Below are 19,676 nucleotides of genomic sequence, written 5' to 3' on the forward strand. Positions count from 1 at the left end.
CTCTTTGAAGTATGTCACAGTTGGTATCAATAGAAGTCGATTCGATTGGAAACGCTCTCTCTCTCTCTCTCTCTCTTTCTCTCTTTATCTCCATCTTTCTCATGCTATTCCTTTCTCTGTTTCGCTTTGTCTTTCTATCTCTCTCTCTTTTACTTTCTCTCTTTATCCCCTCTACTTTTTTTTACTCTCTTACTCTGTTTCAATTTCTCTCTTGTTCTATCTTTCTACCCGTCTCTCTTTTTCCTCACCATCCCTTTCTCTTTGACTCTTTCTTTCTATTTCTCTTTCTGACTCTATTCGCTTTCTCTCTCTCCCACAATCCTTCAACTTTCTTTCTCTTTCATTATCTCTCTCCCTGTCTCCCTCTCTTTCTCTCCCCTTCTCTTTTTTGCTTGGGCTTTACTCTCACTCTTTCTCTCTGTCGTTCACTGTGCCTTTCTTTTTCTATCTTTATATCCTAATCTCTCCCACTTTTTTTCTCTCTCACTCTTAATTTCTCTTTCTGTCTTTTTTCTACCTTTATCTTTCTCTCACATTGTCTTTCTCTACCCTTTTCTTTCTCTTTATCACTTTCTCTTACCCTTTTGGTCTCTCTCTCATGCGCGCTCTCTCTTTTTCAGTCTCTTTCTCTCTCCTTCTTTTTCCCTTTTTCACTTTCTCCCTTTCTCTCCCTCACTCTCTACCTCTCCCCTCTTTCCTTTTCTTTTGATGTGTCTCTCCTGATCTTTCATTTTCTCTCTCTCTTTCTCCTGCTCTCCCTCTTTCTTTGTATATCTTACCTTTTCTTTCTATGTCTCTCTGTTTTCTCCCTCTCTTTCTCTCTCTCTCACTCTCTCTCTCTCTCAATCTCTCTCGGGTGCTCGTAACAGGTCAATATGAATGGCGAGTTTGTATATTACAAATAATTTGAAAGTTTAAATTAGGTCAAAGTTCACTGAATATTGAATCAATGAAGGATATTTAAATTTAACTCATTTTATCATAAAAAAAAACCTAAAAAAAAACTAAGGAACCGACTTGGAGTTAAAAAGAGTCGACTCTTTTCAGGAATCTGAGCCGAAAAAGCCAGTTCTCTAAAAAAGACGCCATCACATAGGGGGCGGGGACTCACCCACCAAGTTCATTGACAAATTCACCTTCAGCTGTGCGTAATTGCGCGAGTCAGCCAGCCAATCAGCGATCACGCTGAGCATCTCCAAGGAAAGCAAAACCTGCGGAGCCCCCGCGAGTCTCACATTCGATTTTGGACCACAGCTGGCCGGCTGCTTTCTATGGTTTGGCCGCTCATGGGTTTTTAGTTTTTTACTTGTATTTAACCGGGGATGTTTCCCAGTTGAGTGACTCCCCTTTGGACGGTTCCGACCGGGAGTTTGTCTTACTTAAGTGGGGGGAAGTTTCTTGAAAGAAAATGTCCGAAAGGTCCCACAGCCCGAATTCGGACTACCAAACCCGCCCGTACGACTTCAGCCGGGCCTGCACGCAAATGTTGGGCCAAGATGGCCTGGGGCCTTCCTCCTTCCACCAGTTCTCCCTCCCGGAACCGGGCCTCCTCTACAAGCAGCCCCACTACCCGCAAGGCTTCTTCCCCTTCCCGGCACCGGTGGGCCACGGCGACTACCGGCCCGCCGAGCTCCAAACGGCGGAAGCCAAACACTGGCATCCCTTCCCCGCGCCCGAATACGCCGCCCAGGTGAGCGCGGACCTCAGCCCCCCCGTCCGAACCGCCGACATCAAGACGGAGAAGGACACCGGCGACGAGTACCCGAGCGAGGCTAAAGTAGAGCAGTACCCGCCGCCGCCCCACCACCACGGGGTTTTCTACTCCAGTCCCTGGAACGGAACCTTCTGGCCGGGTATCAGCCACCTGACGCCGCCCGGGAGCGGAGGGAGCAGCCAGCAGAACCCGTCCACGTCGTCCGCCTCGTCGCCGTCCGTGTCGCCGTCACCGCCCGGGAACGGCGTGCCGGCGAACGCCTTCTTCGGGGTCCAAACGGGCCAGGTGGCCAACGGGCCTCCGGGGCAGAACCAGGCCTCGTCTACGCGGAGCAGCGGTTCGTCCAGCGGCGGTTGTAGTGATTCGGAAGAGGTCAGTTTCATATAGGGTTGGGTTGGGTTACTTTAACTGGATTACTTTCAATTACTTTTGGATTACTCCAATACCAAATATGCTAATATGAATAAAATGATGACCCACAACACGTGGTAAGCTTTCTCTCCTGGCTTTGATCTCCGGCAAAACTAACAGAAACAAAATGAAAAGAAATCCAAACAGCTTGCCAACATCATTTTTGCCGTTCCATGTATTCCGTTACTCCCCAAGCCTGCACAAAATTTAGTAATTGTATTCCTATTTACTTTTTGTGTTTTATTAGCATATTTGGTATTGGAGTCATCCAAAAGTAATTGAAAGTAATCAAGTTAAAGTTACCCAACCCGGGTTTCACAAGAATTAAATGCCTAACAGTTCTACTTTATAGGATTTGTACCGGTGCTTGAAATTCTTAAATGCTATCCCTTTATTGTTTTTTCAAGGTTCGAGAAGTGCTTGTAAATGCTTAAAATTGTTGCCGTGTTTCCCAGTAGTCAGACACTACAGATCAGTCCAGGGTTTGTACGATTGCTTGAAATGCTTTTATGTTTATGTTGGATTTTCAAGGTTTGAAAAGGGCTTGAATATAGGGTGAAGTGCTCTTTAATACTTTCAATTGTTGCCGCGTTTCCCAGCAGTCAGACTCGACCAGTCCAGGGTTCGTAAAAGTGCTTGAAATTCAGAAATGCCTTTTATTTTTTTTATTTTTTATTTTCAAGGGTGGAAACATGCTCTTAAATGCTTTAAATTGTTGCCGCGTTTCCTGGCAGTCACTACATAGATCAGTCCAGGGTTCGTAAGAGTGCTTGAAATGCCCTTATTTATTTTTTTCCAAGGAATGAAATGTGCTAAATTGTTGCCGGGTTTCCTATCAGTCCAGGGTTTGTACGATTGCTTGAAATGCTTTTATGTTTATGTTGGATTTTCAAATTTTGAAATGTGCTTGGATTTTAGGTGCAGCGCTTGTAAAAGCTTAAAATTGTTGCCATGTTTCCTGGTTGTATGACCCGAGAGACCACCTTTTTAAATGAAGAAAAAAAAATCAAGTCTGCTTTAAAGTGATGCCGAAGCGACTGCTTTGGTGGCTTGCTTTGTCACTGCGTTTCTTCCTTCGTGATTAACGGCAGCTGGTATTAGTTTGTATGTCATTGTCATGTAAAGCGTTATAACCCCCTAAGCGTCACGTTTAAGAGGACAGGGAAGAGACCAAGATGGCAGGTACTGGAGAGATTAGAAAATTGGCTTTGAAAGTGCTTACATTTGACCATGATAAAGGTGTACGAACGCTCTAGTGGCCAGAATTTTAAGAACAACATTACAGTCTTTATTTTAATTTCGCATTTTTCTTGTTTTTCAACTAAGGATGAATGATACTTTGAATACCAGTGGTGATCAGTATCATTTAAATGCAGGTTATTATTGATATTGATACTTTCTGATTGGAAATATTATGGTCATTGAATAATTGACCTTTTTGCGTCCATCTGTTCGATAATGCAAAATTATCTGAAGAAATATAAAGACATAAAAATATTTGTATTACAACAGTTTCTGAACAAAAGTCAATAGTCAAGCCCAAAAATGGAAAATACTGTAATGTCAAGGCAACTCAACGTGACAACATTTTGAAAATGATCACAAGTGCAAATAAAATGTAAATTAAATCAAACTTCAAATTTCTAATCTGTGTTGTTTTACAATCCACTAACATTATAGTGCTGGTCATAGTGGGAAGTATTTTATTCTAATTCAATTGAAATGGCATTAGCAGTTATCAAACATATATACAATGTTAGCATTAGTAGAGGAAACCTGAAACTAGCATTAGGTTTTAATTTTTTTTTAGCATGAACCTTCAAAATAAAATGACAATCTGATTATCAGTTCTTTGCATTCAAAAATTCTGTGCAACTGATTCCAATTTTTTTGTGCTGTTTAACAATAAATCTGACTTTGTTTTCTAGGTTCTGGAATTTATTTTTGAAATCCAAAAGCTATTAGCAGCTAGCAGCCATATCTATCCACATGTTAGCATTAGTGGTTAACATCCCTGAAACTGGCGTTACCCGTTAAATGTAGCATTGACTTCTAAAATGATGCTTAGGGCTAATTCAAAGCTAGCCATCCAAAGTGCAGCTAATACGGCTAGCAGCTAGGTTAGCAAGAATTTTTGCTTAATCCTGACCAGGTACTCCTCAGACTGTTTAGGAAATGTATATGTTCTGAACAAAATTGAATCCAAAAGAGTGGTATGGTTCCTGAAACTAGCATACACTGCTTGGTTATCTAGCATTGACTCCCAAAGTGATTCTAATGGCTAAAGTGACCGAAATGATGCTACTTGCTAATGCGGCGAGTAGCTCGGTCCACAATGCTTACATAAACGGGTATGGTTGCTAAACCTGGTGCTAGCTGCTAAATGATTTAGCATGGACGTCTATGATACTTGTATAGTGAAGCTAGCTTCCAAAGGGACGCTATAAAACATGAGCTAAATCCAGACCAGTATAGACAAATGATTGATCTTTACGATCACGATGTCAAGTCTTTTATGGTGACTGTTTTATCCGATGTCTCCATTTTTGTTTTTTAGGAAAACCTGTCCACCGAAGAATTGGAACAGTTTGCTAAAGAACTGAAACACAAACGCATCACTTTGGGTTTTACTCAGGCGGATGTCGGCCTCGCCTTGGGAAACCTTTACGGTGAGTTGAGAGATCATTTTAGAAAAGGAAACTACCCGGCTAAGTTTTGGTAGAAAACTGGTCTTTTTTTTGGTTTTGCTAACGTCCAAATTTAGCCTCTGTAGTCTTTTTTTTTTTTTTTTTTTTTTTTATACTCGGAAATTTACTGCAGCTCAAAATAAATCATCCAACTGGCCAGGTCAGGCCCTGAGCTGTATGTTGGACATACCTGACTTGGAGTATAAAACCGATAGAAAAATGATGAGATTTTCTACCAGCAGGAAATGTGGTAATGTAATATTTTTTTGTAATTGGAAAAATCTAGCTGAGTCAAGCAGATTTTATTTCATGAAACTATTATTTATATTTAATATTTGCTTTTTCTCTATCAATTGGTGCACCCTAAAAAAAAATGTAATTTTTTACCAGAATAACACATAGCAGTACCAACACTGATCTGTAGAGGCACTATAGCGCTACAAGGCATTCAAACCAACAGAATTATAATGGATTTAAAAAATAAAATGTTAGAATAAATATACACATAGCAGATGGAAAATGATGCTTCAAGTTTGATTTCATAATTTAATTTAATAAATATTTTTGAAAATAAAAATGGTAATTTCCTGAGAGTTGAAACAAACCCGGTAAATTAATCAATTTGGTTTCGATTCTTTTAAATCTGGCTAAAAGTATAGACTTAGGTTAGCTTTATCTAATTATTATTTTTAACATGGGCCCTGTTTTGACACAATTGGAGAATGGATATTTACAACTGGAAAAACTATAGTTGAGGATTCGGAGAATGGTATAATATTTCATTTGGTTAATAATTTTATATATATATATATTTGTTCATTTAATTTATGATTGCATGCTTCCAGATACTGTAATATTGGATTGGAACCAAAGAACAAAAACCTAATTTACAGGCTCAAGCATTTGTTTAATAAATAAAAGTAATGTAACTTTTCTCCAAATAACTGCAGTACTTTCAAATTATAATTTAAAAAAAGTAATCTTTCTCTTATTAATTCCAAAAAGAGGTAGAATTTGTAAGTGGACTATTTATTTTTTTATTTCGGATAATATTTGATTGGCCTAATGGAAATCAAAAATGTTAACTTGAGGAGAAAATTCCACTAAGACGATTAGTCTATCAATGTTTTCAACAAATAACTTTATTTCTGTCAAATTCTAGTTAATAAAAATGATAATTTCGCTGCTATATTCGTTCGTACGGGGGCTTGAAATCCTTGAACGCTTGAATTTTAATGTCGTGAGGTGCTTGTAAGTGCTCATAAGTGTTGCCGTGTTTCGTGTCTGCTTAAAAAAGACTGACTCTGCTTTCTGGTGGCCTCGCCATAGAATTTCCTCTTCCACCGTGATTACCGCCACCTGGCATTAGTTTGTATCGCAGTGCCGGAGAGGACAGCTGCATGCTACACCTAAACAGGGCTCTATGGAATGTGCATTAGTGCAAGCATTGCTTATTTATGATGGGTCATGCAAAAAAATGTAGTTTTTCCCAGTAGTACATTTTAATGGGAAGAACTTCCTGCAACTGAAAATGTAATCTACATATTGTTAGTTTACCCATACCCTATAGGGGGAGAGATTCTCAAAAACAAATATTTGCAATTTACACTTAATAAACGCACACTCAAGGTTAAAAATCTAAATTTCATGTATATTTGGGTCTCTGCAAAATACATGATTGACATATTTTAATGGTACTGGAATAATTTAAAAATTGGCTTTGTAAGTCCTTAAAAAGGGCTTGGATTGGTCCATAAAAGGGTGTACGAACCCAATATACCCTTGAAGGTATAATGATAAAAAACAGGGTTCAGGGGTATCAGAAACGGGTAAGGGAACTCTCTCATCTGGAGGCTTCCCTCCCTGGCCTCCTTGCAATCTCAAATCAATTGTTGTCTGCTCTCCTTATTTTGAGTGTCTCCTAAAGTTCCGTTCTAACCGTGTGGGTATCTCCTTCCCAGGCAAGATGTTCAGCCAGACCACCATTTGCCGCTTCGAGGCGCTCCAGTTGAGTTTCAAGAACATGTGCAAGCTGAAGCCCCTCCTCCAAAGATGGCTGAACGAGGCCGAAACTTCGGAAAATCCCCAGGACGTGAGTCGTTCTCCCGGTAGACCGAAAACCCCCTCCCCATCTGCCGTCTACTTTACAAGACAACAGGCATACGCATCCGACGGGTTGGGCACCCCGCTGGGAGCCTCAATGAGGGCCCCCCCTCGGGGCCACTGTAAAGGCCCTCACTCCGGGTGGGGGGTTGGGGGACCTTGACCTTGTCTATGACTGTATGAAGCTAAGAGATCACTTGGCTTGATGCAAGTACAATAGCTTTGCGAAACTAAACTAGCAAATTCATTTTAATCTGGGTAAACTTGCGGTGTGAACCTAAACTAGCTTGGTTATATACACGAGGGTAAGGTAGATTTGATTATTCCTAAACTGGCTAGTTTAGCTCTATCCAGGTGAATTTAATTGAAGACTTTGCTTAATGCAGGTAAAATGGATTTGTGAAGCTTAACTAGCAAATTGATCTTAATCCAGGTAAACTTGCAGGGGGAACCGAAACTATTCACGTTGGTAAACTAGTTGGGCTTGCTCCTTAACTGGCTAGTTTTTAGTTGGTAAACTGACCATTGAAGCCAAAAGAGATCCTTTAGCTTGATGCAGGTAAGATGTGTGGTTAAGTGTGATGCTAAACTAGTTTACCTTTATTAAGATAAGTTGACTGTGAAGTTATGGTAGGCTAGATTAGTTCTATCCTGCTATCTTAACTGTGTGAAGCTGAACGGTGAATTTAACTCCATAATTGTCAAATATATTTGCTAAGCTGGCTAGTTGATCTTGTTCCCAGTCAACCTAAACTAGCATGTTATATTCACGTTGGTAAACTAAGTGGTTTACTTAGCTTTATCGTGGCAAGCTGACAGTTGACGCTAAAAAGATCCTTCAGTTTGACGCAATGTAAGATAGCTCTGTGCGGCTAAGCTACTTGGTTAAGTGTGATACTAAACTTGCTAGTTTACCTTTTATCAAGATAAAATGACTGGAGTTATAGCAGGCTAGATTAGTTCTATGCGGGTATCTTAACTATGTGAAGCTAAACAGGTAATTTAACTCAATAATTGTAAAATAGCTTTGCTAAAATAGCTAGTTAATCTTGTTCACAGTAAACCTAAACTAGCCTGTTATATTCACGTTGGTAAATTAGGTGGGCTTGCTACTAAACTAGCTGGTTTACTTAGCTTTGTCTTGGGAAGCTGAGTGTTGACACTCAAAAAGATCCTTCAGTTTGATGCAGGTAAGATAGCTTTGTGCAGCTAAGCTACGCGGTTAAGTATGACGCTAAACTTGCTTGTTTACCTTTGTCAAGATAAGATGACTGTGAAGTTATGGTAAACTAGATTAGTTCTATGCTGGTATCGTAACTGTGTGAAATTAAAGAGGTAATTTAGTGCACTAATTGTGAAATTGCTTTGCTAAGATAGCTAGTTGATCTTGTTCCCAGTAAACTTACCATGGGAGCCCAAACTAGTCTGTTATAGTCACATTGGTAAGCTAGGTGGGCTTGCTCCTAAACTACCTGGTTTATTTAGCTTTATCCTGGCAAGCTGACCATTGAAGCCAAAAGCAATCCTTTAGCTTGATCCAGGTGAGATGGCTTTGTGCAGCTAAGCTACGTGGTTAAGTGTGACGCTAAACTTGCTAGTTTACCTTTTATCAAGATAAAATGACGAGTTATAGTAGGCTAGATTAGTTCTATGCTGGTATCTTAACTATGTGACACTAAATGGGTAATTTAACTCAATAATTGTAAAATAGCTTTGCTAAGATAGCTAGTTGATCTTGTTCCCAGTAAACTTAAACCTAAATTAGCCTGTTATATCAACGTTGGTAAACTAGGTAGGCTTGCTCCTAAACTATCTGGTTTATTTAGCTTTGTCTTGGCAAGCTGACCGTTGACGCTAAAAAAGATCCCCCAGTTTGATGCAATGTAAGATAGCTTTGTGCAACTAAGCTACGTGGTTAAGTGTGACGCTAAACTTGCTAGTTAACCTTTAAGATAGTCCTAACCTTTTAGATAAAATGACTGTGAAGTTATGGTAGGCTAGATCTGTTCTATGCTGTGATAACTGTGATAGGCCAAAGGGTAATTTAGCTCAATAATTGTAAAATAGCTTTGCTAAGATAGTTAATTGATCTTCTTCCCCGTAAACTTGCCATGGGAACCTAAACTATTCCTGTTGGTAAGCTAGGTGGGCTTGCTCCTAAACTACCTGGTTTATTTAGCGGTAGGATAAGCTAGGATCTAGGCAAGCTGACTGTGCAGTTAAAGAGTTAGGGTAGCTAGGTTAGCTATAAAGATGATTTAGTTTTCTACAGGTGAGATTGATTCGTGCTAGCAAATTTAGCTTGATCCAGGTAAGCTAACTGTCAATCAAATGAAGCCATATCCCCCTTGTGGGAAGTGGCCAGAGTCAAGGACACACTGATTCACCAAATGTGAATTACCCTTCGCTCTTCCCAACCTAACACTGAACATTAAGCCCACCGCAGAGCAAGGGGTTAGCTGCTGTGCTAGTTTAGCTGATTGTATGAAGCTAAAAGAGATCATTTTGCTTGATGCGATTGATTTGTGCTAGCTAGTTTAGCTTAATCCAGGTAAACTGACGACATTACGTTCATTAAGATAACTTGGCTTAATGCAGGTCAGATAGCATTGTGAAGCTAAGCTATCAAGTTCCTCTTGCGGTGTAAACCTAAAGTAGCTCTGTTATATTCACATTGGTAGGCAAGGTGCGGTTGCTCCTAAACTGGATACAGGGTTTGTACAGGTGCTTAAAATCCTTGAAAGCGCTTGAATTTTAATGGTGCGTTTTTAATGTTGGAAAGGTGCTTGTAAATGCTTAAAATGGTTGCCATGTTTCGAACAAGTCTGTTTGAAATTGACGCTGACACTGCTCTCGGATGGCTTTACTTTGCAAATTCAATTTTTCTTACCTGGCAATTAACGGTGGCTGACATTAGTTTGTATGGTATTGTCTCATGAAAAGTAATCTCCCCCTACGGGTCGGTGCATGCAACACCTAAACGGGGCACTCTGAAATGTGTATTAGTGCAAAGATTAGTTATCAATTATGAGCAATGCAATGGTAAATTATAATGGGGAAGAACTTCCTGCAACTTAAAATGTAAGTTTCATATTACTGAAATACCCAAGCTCTAAAAATCACATGTGTATATATATGGCAGATATATTTGTGGCTCTCCCAAATAAATGAGTCACACTGATTTTCTCTTTATAATGGGACTGGTGAAATTGTCAAATTGGCGTTGAAAGTCCTTTCAATTTGGCTATGTACCATCCAACCGTGTAGCGTGTTAAGCTAGCTCCATGTAGTCTCTGTGCCCGGATGTTGATTTAACATTTTTTTGTCTTCAGATGTACAAGATCGAGCGGGTTTTCGTGGACACCAGGAAACGCAAGAGGAGGACCAGCCTGGAGGGGGCAGTACGCTCAGCGCTGGAGTCTTATTTTGTCAAATGTCCCAAACCAAACACGCAAGAAATTACGCACATTTCCGATGATTTGGGCTTGGAGAGAGATGTGAGTAGATGGACCCCAAAATTTGTATTTGAATTGTTTAGATTTAAAAAAAAAAAGTGTGTTTCAGAGTTGAAATATTCCTCAGTGAGCTATTTGTCTTGTGTATATAAGGCGCACAGAATTAAAACTACATTTGAAGCTAGTTTTGCATTAAAACGTTTTTAAGGGTAACTCAATATTGTGCATTTCCGATTATATTTACCCTATTTACGGTCTGTAAGGCGCGCATTTAAATTTCCGGCATTTTTTTTTAATGGGCGCGTTAGTTTGGGAAATACGGTAATTTTTTCACTTTTTTAAATGACATGAAAAATGGATATACTTGTTGTTATATTTTCACATTTTAAATTCTCTATATGATTTTAATTGTTTTCATAGAAAGTTAATTCATAAATTTTGTGTAATATTTCATTTTGTTTACTATTTTTTTTCAATTGGAAACGATTTATATTGTCATTTTTTTATTTACTTATTTTTTATTTTAAGGAAATATTATTTCAATTGCATAACATTTTAACTATCAATTTAGAGATGTATAAATTGTAATGCCCTTTCAGATGTAAGCCGTTATTCGACTAACGGTTACAGAGACTAATTTAAAAGAAAAGAGACAACAGGAATTCATCCTGAAAGATATAAATAAGAGCAAATAAAACACAATAAGGGAAACAACTCTCTGGTGTATCGGACAATGATTCAGACTTCAAAGGACAAAATACAAAATAAATTTCATATTGGTATGGTTTTCATATTTTATCTCGTCAATGATTTGATTAATTTCTGCATGTATTCAACAATGTGTGTCACTTAAAAAGCATAGTTTGAGAGGAGACAAAGTGAAAAAAAATGTATTCAGATTTTTAATAAATAGTAGTACGAGTTATACACTAGTGTTTGTTATACTCAAATACATACAATAAGTGGATCCCTTTTAAACACCCATGCAAAGATTTTCTTTTGACCTTTATTTTAGCAATCAAATACTGAGTTACTCTAAATTTACAGCCCCACACAATGCCACTACCCCTTTTAATGACAAAAAGATTTAAATTGAGCCCAAATACTGACATCGAAGCGCAGCACGGCGGCGCAGTGGTTAGCGTGTGTGTAGCACAGTTCTGAGGTCGTAGGAACCTCCTGCGTGGGTTCAAATCCCGGTCTTACTGTGCGGAGTTTGGAGAAAAAAAAAATGTTTTAATTTTGACCCCTTTTGTGCAAGTTATTGCAAAATAATTGGTCTTTTTTTTTTTGCTGTTTGTTTTTTGTGGCTTTTTACTTGGTCACGGCACAAAAAGGACACTAACCAATCACTAACACAAGGAAACCGCAAAGAAATTGCACACAAACAACCTCTCAATGCAATATTAAATTATACAATTATGTGGGAACCTCCTGCGTGGGTTCAAATCCAGCTCCAGACTTCCTGTGTGGAGTTTGTATGTTCTCCCCGTGCTTGCGTGGGTTTCCTCCGGGCACTCAGATTTCCTCCCACATTCCAAAGACATGCATTTCAGGTGAATTGGCCGGTCCAAATTGTCCCTAGGTGTGACTGAGCGAGTGAGTTGTCTGTCCCCGTGTGCCCTGCGATTGGCTGGCAACCAGTTCAGGGTGTCCCCTGCCCACTGCCCGATGATTGCTGGGATGGGCTCCAGCACCCCCGCGACCCTACTGAGGATAAGCGGTGCTGATGAGATGAGATGAGATGAAATTGTAATGCATTATTTTAAATTATTTTTAATTTCATTTTTTTTTAAATATGGCTTTAATTCAATTCAATGTTTTGAATTCATTCTAGTCAGGTGTATAAAATTGCTAATTTGACTGTATACATTTATGTAAATACTAATATTTTTATCTTTTTAAAAAAAATATATTTTATTTTAAGACCTATTTAAAATGGTTGACATTGTTTCCTCCGGCAGGTGGTCCGAGTGTGGTTCTGCAACCGCAGGCAGAAGGGCAAGCGGCTAGCGCTACCGCTAGACGAAGAGTGCGACGGGCAGTTTTACGAGCAGAACCCCTCGCCCCTCAACATGGCGGTGGGGGCCCCCGGTCAGGGTTTCCCTCCGCCTTCGGGGTACCCAGGGCCCCCCGGGCCCACCCTCTACATGCCGACCCTCCACCGGCCCGACGTCCTGAAGCCGGCGCTGCACCCGGGACTGGTCGGCCACCTGACCGGCTAGCTTCGGCTAGCCGCGGCTAACCGCTAACTCTGTGCCGACTACTTGAAGTGTTTTGCTAATGCATGCTAAATTATTCAGTAGGCCGGATTACCAAAAGTGCATTTGACGCGAGGCAGCTTTGAGTTTTTTTGTCGTGCAGTTGACATTTTGTATTTCTCATTTTTTTTTTTTTTTAAATTGAAGTCGTTTGAAAGTAAACAAGGGCGGCGGCAGTTAAACTTGATGGGTTTGGGTGTTTACATGTAAATTGGGCTGTCAGTTAAAGCCTTAACCCAAATTGGTTTTAAAGTGGTTTAACTCATTCACTGCCTTTGACAGCCAGATATCAATCATTTTAATTGAGCTTACTGGGCTCAAGTTAGCTTTTAAATGTCCATGTTAAGGTTTAACTTGAGTTAAAGCTTGTTTGACTCCAGGTGGAGCGCCAACTGGGGCTTCTGAGGCTCCAGGTGGAGCGCCAACTGGGGCCTCTGGGAGCTCTAGGGATCCAGGTGGAGCGCCAACTGGGGCCTCTTTGACTCCAGGTGGAGCGCCAACTGGGGCTCTCTTGGACTCCAGGTGGAGCGCCAACTGGGGCTCTCTTTGACTCCAGGTGGAGCGCCAACTGGGGCCTCTTTGACTCCAGGTGGAGCGCCAACTGGGGCCTCTTTGACTCCAGGTGGAGCGCCAACCGGGGCTCTCTTGGACTCCAGGTGGAGCGCCAACCGGGGCTCTCTTGGACTCCAGGTGGAGCGCCAACCGGGGCTCTCTTGGACTCCAGGTGGAGCGCCAACCGGGGGGCTCTCTGGGACTCCAGGTGGAGCGCCAACCGGGGGGCTCTCTGGGACTCCAGGTGGAGCGCCAACCGGGGGGCTCTCTGGGACTCCAGGTGGAGCGCCAACCGGGGGGCTCTCTGGGACTCCAGGTGGAGCGCCAACCGGGGGGCTCTCTGGGACTCCAGGTGGAGCGCCAACCGGGGGGCTCTCTGGGACTCCAGGTGGAGCGCCAACTGGGGCTCTCTTTGACTCCAGGTGGAGCGCCAACCGGGGCTCTCTTGGACTCCAGGTGGAGCGCCAACCGGGGCTCTCTTGGACTCCAGGTGGAGCGCCAACCGGGGCTCTCTTGGACTCCAGGTGGAGCGCCAACCGGGGGGCTCTCTGGGACTCCAGGTGGAGCGCCAACCGGGGGGCTCTCTGGGACTCCAGGTGGAGCGCCAACCGGGGGGCTCTCTGGGACTCCAGGTGGAGCGCCAACCGGGGGGCTCTCTGGGACTCCAGGTGGAGCGCCAACCGGGGGGCTCTCTGGGACTCCAGGTGGAGCGCCAACCGGGGGGCTCTCTGGGACTCCAGGTGGAGCGCCAACTGGGGCTCTCTTTGACTCCAGGTGGAGCGCCAACCGGGGCTCTCTTGGACTCCAGGTGGAGCGCCAACCGGGGCTCTCTTGGACTCCAGGTGGAGCGCCAACCGGGGCTCTCTTGGACTCCAGGTGGAGCGCCAACCGGGGCTCTCTGGGACTCCAGGTGGAGCGCCAACCGGGGGGCTCTCTGGGACTCCAGGTGGAGCGCCAACCGGGGGGCTCTCTGGGACTCCAGGTGGAGCGCCAACCGGGGGGCTCTCTGGGACTCCAGGTGGAGCGCCAACCGGGGGGCTCTCTGGGACTCCAGGTGGAGCGCCAACCGGGGGGCTCTCTGGGACTCCAGGTGGAGCGCCAACCGGGGGGCTCTCTGGGACTCCAGGTGGAGCGCCAACCGGGGGGCTCTCTGGGACTCCAGGTAGGGAAACTCATTCAGTGCCTCTTACAGGTAAATGTCAATCACTTTAACTGAGATAAATGGTTTTGAGTTGACTTTTCAATGCCAGACAGGCTAAAGATTTAGTTAATTCAGTTAATGAAGAATGTTCAACTTGTTCACTGCCATTGACAGTTGGACAGCAATCAGTTTAGCTGGACTTGAGATTACTTTTCAGTGTCAGTCACAGTAGCCTTAAATTCACTGCAGGTCCAACTCATTCAGTGCTTTTGACAGCTAAACATCAATCATTTTGACTGAGATTGCTGCGCTTGAGTTAATTTTTTAATCCCCGAGTTAGGGCTAAGATGCTTTAACTCAAGTTAAAGCTAAACTTGAGTTCATTTAAGTAGAATCAACTCATTCTGTTTCATTGACTGCCAGACAGCAATCATTTTAACTGAACTCGCCTGGCTTGAGTTAACTTTTCATTGCCCAAGTCAAATCAATAATCTCTCAAGTTAGAGCTAAACTCGAGTTAATTCTAAGTTGATTCAACTCAAGCAGTCCCATGAAGAGCAGGATGCCAAATATTTAACTGAACTGAACTGGGTGGTCTTCAGTTCACTTTTTAATGCTTGAATTAGGTCAAACCAGCTTTAACTCAACTTGAGCTCACAGGTGCAAGTTAACTCGAGTTAATTTAATGCGGATTCCAGACATTCAGTGCCATTGCCATCTAGATTATTATTTTTTTCAAACTGGGCTTGGGTACTTTTCAATACCTAACCTGTGTTAAAGCAATACGTCAGCCATATTTTAACTTGAGTTAAAGCTTTAACTTACCAAATGACTTGAACGTCCATTAAAATACTGCGTCATTGATTGTTTGATGGCAATCGTTCAACCAAAGCTTGCTAGGCTTCAGTTACTGTTTTAACTAAAGTTAAACCTTTAAAGGGACTGTGTGATATTTAGTACCGTCTCATGGTACAAAAATAACTTCCGTTAAAAAAATAAAACACTGTGAATACTAGGCAAAAATACTTAAACTATCATACCATTTTTTTATAAAAATCTCATTTGAATTTCTTTTACACAGTAGAATCTCTACCTAAGGTTGCCGCCATGTTTGTATGGCAACTTGCTGCTCCACTGTGCTCTGTGGCATAGGGTTTTCGTCCACAATAGGCAGAACAGTGCCATCTAGTGGTCAAATATTACACACTGGTGCTGTAACTCACAGTATTTACGCTAAGAGGAAAATGCCAAACTCATTCTTGGGGGGGAGGGGGAAATAAAGTGCCTTTCTAAGAATTGTAATCCGAATATTTTTTTATTTTTAACTAGTTTTTCCTTTTTCTCGAGAGATTGAATGCAATACTTTGCTGATTTTGTTAACAAGATGCGTTTCGCTGCTAATTCCCTGCTTTTATTGCACATTTTCAACATTTCATCTCAGGTCAAACTCTGGTTCTGTATGCGACTTTTCTTGTTTGAAAGGTTTTAGTAATTATTTTCTTGCATTGTTCATTGTTGGAAATTGAATAAATTTTTATCAAGTTGGAGTTTGTGTTTATTATGTTTGAGCAATTTGGCGAGCATTAAAAATTTGAATTCAAATGGGCTACTCCCGATATACATCTTGATTTTAGTCACATATTTTGAGTAAATGTAATAATTTAATTTATTAATAGTATAATTTATTCATCACATCCACTACACAGCATTATCTCCAGACAGAAGAGCAGCTTCAGCGACAGACTGCTGTCACTGTCTTGTACCAGACAGACTGAAGAGATCTTTTCTTCCTCATGCCATGAGGTTCTTTAACTCCACCCGGCGGAATAAAGGCCCACATTAAACCACAACCCCTACATTGCATATTACCGTACTTTTATTGCAGTGTGTATTTTATGTAGCGCTATTTAAATACCCAATTTTTTTTTTTTTTTTTTTTTTTTTTTTTTTTGGTTTGAACAATTTTATATTTTAACAGCAATTAAGCATATTCACAATTTCGTTTTATCGGACAATATGACGTTTTTACATTTTTTTCCGACATTTTTAACAGCAATTAAACACACAATTTCATCATTTTATATCCCAACAATATGAGTTTTTATCGACACTTTTAACAATTTTTTTTGGGGGGGGGTTGAACAAATTTATTGACACTAATGACAGCAAACAAACAATTTAAATACTCTATACAACACGCTACAGTGGGTATTAGCACGTCACATTGGGTATTTGTATATTGTATTCTTTTTGCCTTATTATTGTATTGTTCTCAGTGAAGGGATGCTGCTGGAAATATGAATTTCCCTGCGGGGATGAATAAAGTAATTTATATCAAAAGAAACAGGAAGATGTTAGCTTTTAAGTTAAAACTAGCCAACACAACACACGTTTAAAAATATTGGTGACGTATAATTTATGTGTTTTTTTTTATCCTGTTGACCACGTGGGGGCAGTATAGCATAATTGAAAATGATAGGCCTTCAGAAAAACAACGAAAAAATATCTATGCTAATAGCTAATCTGCTATTAGTGTAACTAGTGTTAAAAATGGTGTGGGAGTTTAAAATGGTTTATTAAACCTCCAGCAAGAGGAAAATGTAGTATTACTGTAGTAAGTATTTCTGAAGTGGGAATTTTATTGACGTTTTGAAGATTGTTGTATTATTACTGTAGTTTTATTTTTTTACTTTTTTTGTAGTATAGCTAAAGTAACTTGTAGTATTTCCATAGTAGTATTTATTAGTATTTCTGTAGTACTTTAGTCGTATTTCGAATGTAGATTTTTGTTGTATATTTATAGTATTTTTTTATTACAGTAGTTTTCTGATTATCGTATTTTTGTAGTATTAATGTGTGTTTTTTAGTGTTTTATGTAAGAATGTTTGTATTTCTGTATTATGTTTGTAGTACAGTGTTACTGTAGTTTTATTTTTGTAGTGTTTTTGTGATGTTTCCGTAGAATTTTTGTAGTATCGCTATAGGCAGTATTTCTTTTGTAAATCTCTAGCAGTATTTCTGTAGTAATATTTCTCTAGTACTTTTTTTTTTAAATTATAGTGTTATGTGTTTTTTAGTATTTCAGTAGTATTATAATTGTATTTCCAAAGCAGTGTTTTTGTTGATTTTCTGTAGTATTTCCATTGTAATATCCTTGGAGGAAATGATTCGGTAATATTAGTGTAGTTTTATTTTTGTAGTCTATTCATAGTAGTATTTATTAGTTTTTCTGTAGTACTTTTGTTGTTTTTCCAAAAGTATATTGTTGAGTGCTATATAAATGCAGACCATTTGTAGTATTCTTGTATTATAGTAGTGTTATGATTATAGTATTTTTGTAGTATTACTGTAGTATTATTTTTTTTGTGTTTTGTACCATCTCTTTGTATTTTTTGTTTTTATATAAGAATGTTTGTTGTATTTCAGTAACATCTTCGTATTATAGTGTTACTGTAGTATTTTTTTGTGATAGTTCCATAGGAGGATTTTTGTAGTATCGCTACAGGTGTAATTTGCTGCATTTCTGTTGTAAACTTCTTGTAGTAGTATTTTTGTAGTAATATTTCTCTAGTAGTTTTTTATATTAGTGTTATGTTTTGGTGTTTTTTAGTAGAAGTATAATTGATGTATTTCCAAAGCAGTGTTTTAGTAGTATTTTTGGATATTTTTTTGTAGTATTTCCATAGCAATATATTTGGAGTAAATAATTATGTAGTATTACTGTTGTAGTATTTTTGTAGTAATTCTATACAGTACTATTTATTTTCAGAATGAAAGCGAAATAATATATAAAGTCCCTGTTTTTAAGCATTTTATTTGATATTTAGTTTTGTAGTTATTGTGTAGTATTTTTGTCGCATTCCTGTAGAAGTATTTTGGAGAGGACACACAAAGTGACAAGGTTGGCACCCAAAAAGTGAACCGCTCTTAGGAGCCCCCTAGTGGTTATGGGGCCCCTAAGCAGCCGCCTTGCTCTGAATACAGGTAAAAACAGAATGTCCGGTAGAAAACTTTTGTGTCCCAAAATATTGACCGAAGCAGCAGGTTCTAAAAAATGGCGTACATCAAGTGCCGATGGCTTGAAATGCATGCACTGATCAACCCGATAAGTATGAGGTCCAAATAACTCATAAGCTTTAGAATTTGAGTGTGTTTTAAGCCTGATTTCCAGTTATTTTATCTGGGTTGCAGATCGAATCGTGGAGGGCAGAGCATTCCACAGCCTGGGGCCCAAATGAGGAATGCTCTCGAACCTGCGGATTTCTTCTTGGCTCTTGGGATAACTGGTAGACCAGCATTTTCCGAGTAGGAACATAGGGGGGAATTAAATCTGAAAGGTAAGAGGGGGGAAGTCCATTCAAACTTAAAGCAGGTGTCCGAAATTTCAAATTATAGTACTGGCCGACGCCATCTTCTGGCTGTAATCATTATTGCAGCTCATTTTGTTGAACATGCAAGTAAGGTGAAGTCCTTAGATGTGCTCAAATAAACTCTTCCTTTTTCATTTATTTGGTGGTTTGGGTTGGCATTTGGACTTTATTTGCAACAGTACTTTTCTTACTTTCACCATTTTCATCCTAGAGTAAAAGAAAACCGCCAGCAAAATTAGAAAGGCTCTTTGAACTCGGTGATTGTTGACCCTATATTGGAGAAAATGCTTCATTTTCAACTTTTTGAGGACACCCAAAACCACGCACCCCACCGTTAAAATCACATCATACACTGACATGGAGCCAGTGCAGGTCAGCTAAAATCCGGGCAAAATTGGCTCACTAAAATATTAAGCGAGTTAGAAATTTGATTTCTTAGAAAATCTCCTTGACCCATCACTGGTGATTTTTTAAAGTATATATATAAGTATATATTGTGGGGCAGCACGGCGGCGCAGTGGTTAGCGCATGTGCGGCACAGTTCATGTCTTTGGAACCTCCTGCGTGGGTTCAAATCCAGCTCCAGACTTCCTGTGCGGAGTTTGTATGTTCTCCCCGTGCTTGCGTGGGTTTCCTCCGGGCACTCCGGTTTCCTCCCACGTTCCGAAAACATGCATTTCAGGTGAATTGGCCAAATTGTCCCTAGGTGTGAGTTGTCTGTCCCCGTGTGCCCTGCAATTGGCTGGCAACCAGTTCAGGGTGTTCCCTGCCCACTGCCCGATGATTGCTGGGATGGGCTCCAGTACCCCCGCGACCCTACTGAGGATAAGCGGTACGGCTGATGAGATGAGATGAGATATATATAGATTAAACTACTAGAAAATACTGCACTATATTGTCTTTAACATGAAACCAGACCGTACGCCTGCTCTTTTACACATTTACTGCCCTCTAGCGGCACGGAGTAACATTGTTTTTATTT

General features: G+C 40.4%; 1 protein-coding gene across 1 annotated transcript; it reads left to right on the top strand.

The window, feature by feature from the left end:
- The first annotated feature begins 1,236 nt into the window (after positions 1-1,236).
- On the top strand, positions 1,237-13,415 carry pou5f3 (POU domain, class 5, transcription factor 3). Its single transcript, XM_088355797.1, has 8 exons — positions 1,237-2,086; positions 4,683-4,794; positions 6,774-6,904; positions 10,248-10,412; positions 12,335-13,011; positions 13,087-13,153; positions 13,221-13,253; positions 13,356-13,415. Exons 1-5 carry the CDS (start codon positions 1,409-1,411, stop codon positions 12,593-12,595), a joined length of 1,347 nt encoding a protein of 448 aa, XP_088211923.1. The 5' UTR covers positions 1,237-1,408; the 3' UTR covers positions 12,596-13,011; positions 13,087-13,153; positions 13,221-13,253; positions 13,356-13,415.
- The last annotated feature ends 6,261 nt before the right edge of the window (positions 13,416-19,676 follow it).

Source organism: Urocampus carinirostris, chromosome 16, assembly GCF_059441175.1.
Source record: "Urocampus carinirostris isolate Australia breed hairy pipefish chromosome 16, RoL_Ucar_1.0, whole genome shotgun sequence".
In the NCBI taxonomy this organism is placed as follows: domain Eukaryota; kingdom Metazoa; phylum Chordata; class Actinopteri; order Syngnathiformes; family Syngnathidae; genus Urocampus; species Urocampus carinirostris.

Excerpts from the sequence above, each read along its gene's own strand:
- pou5f3 (XM_088355797.1), top strand. The coding sequence starts at position 1,409 with ATGTCCGAAAGGTCCCACAGCCCGAATTCGGACTACCAAACCCGCCCG. Across the intron at positions 4,795-6,773 it reads CGCCTTGGGAAACCTTTACG|GCAAGATGTTCAGCCAGACC; the intron begins GTGAGTTGAGAG and ends TCTCCTTCCCAG. Across the intron at positions 6,905-10,247 it reads CTTCGGAAAATCCCCAGGAC|ATGTACAAGATCGAGCGGGT; the intron begins GTGAGTCGTTCT and ends TTTTGTCTTCAG.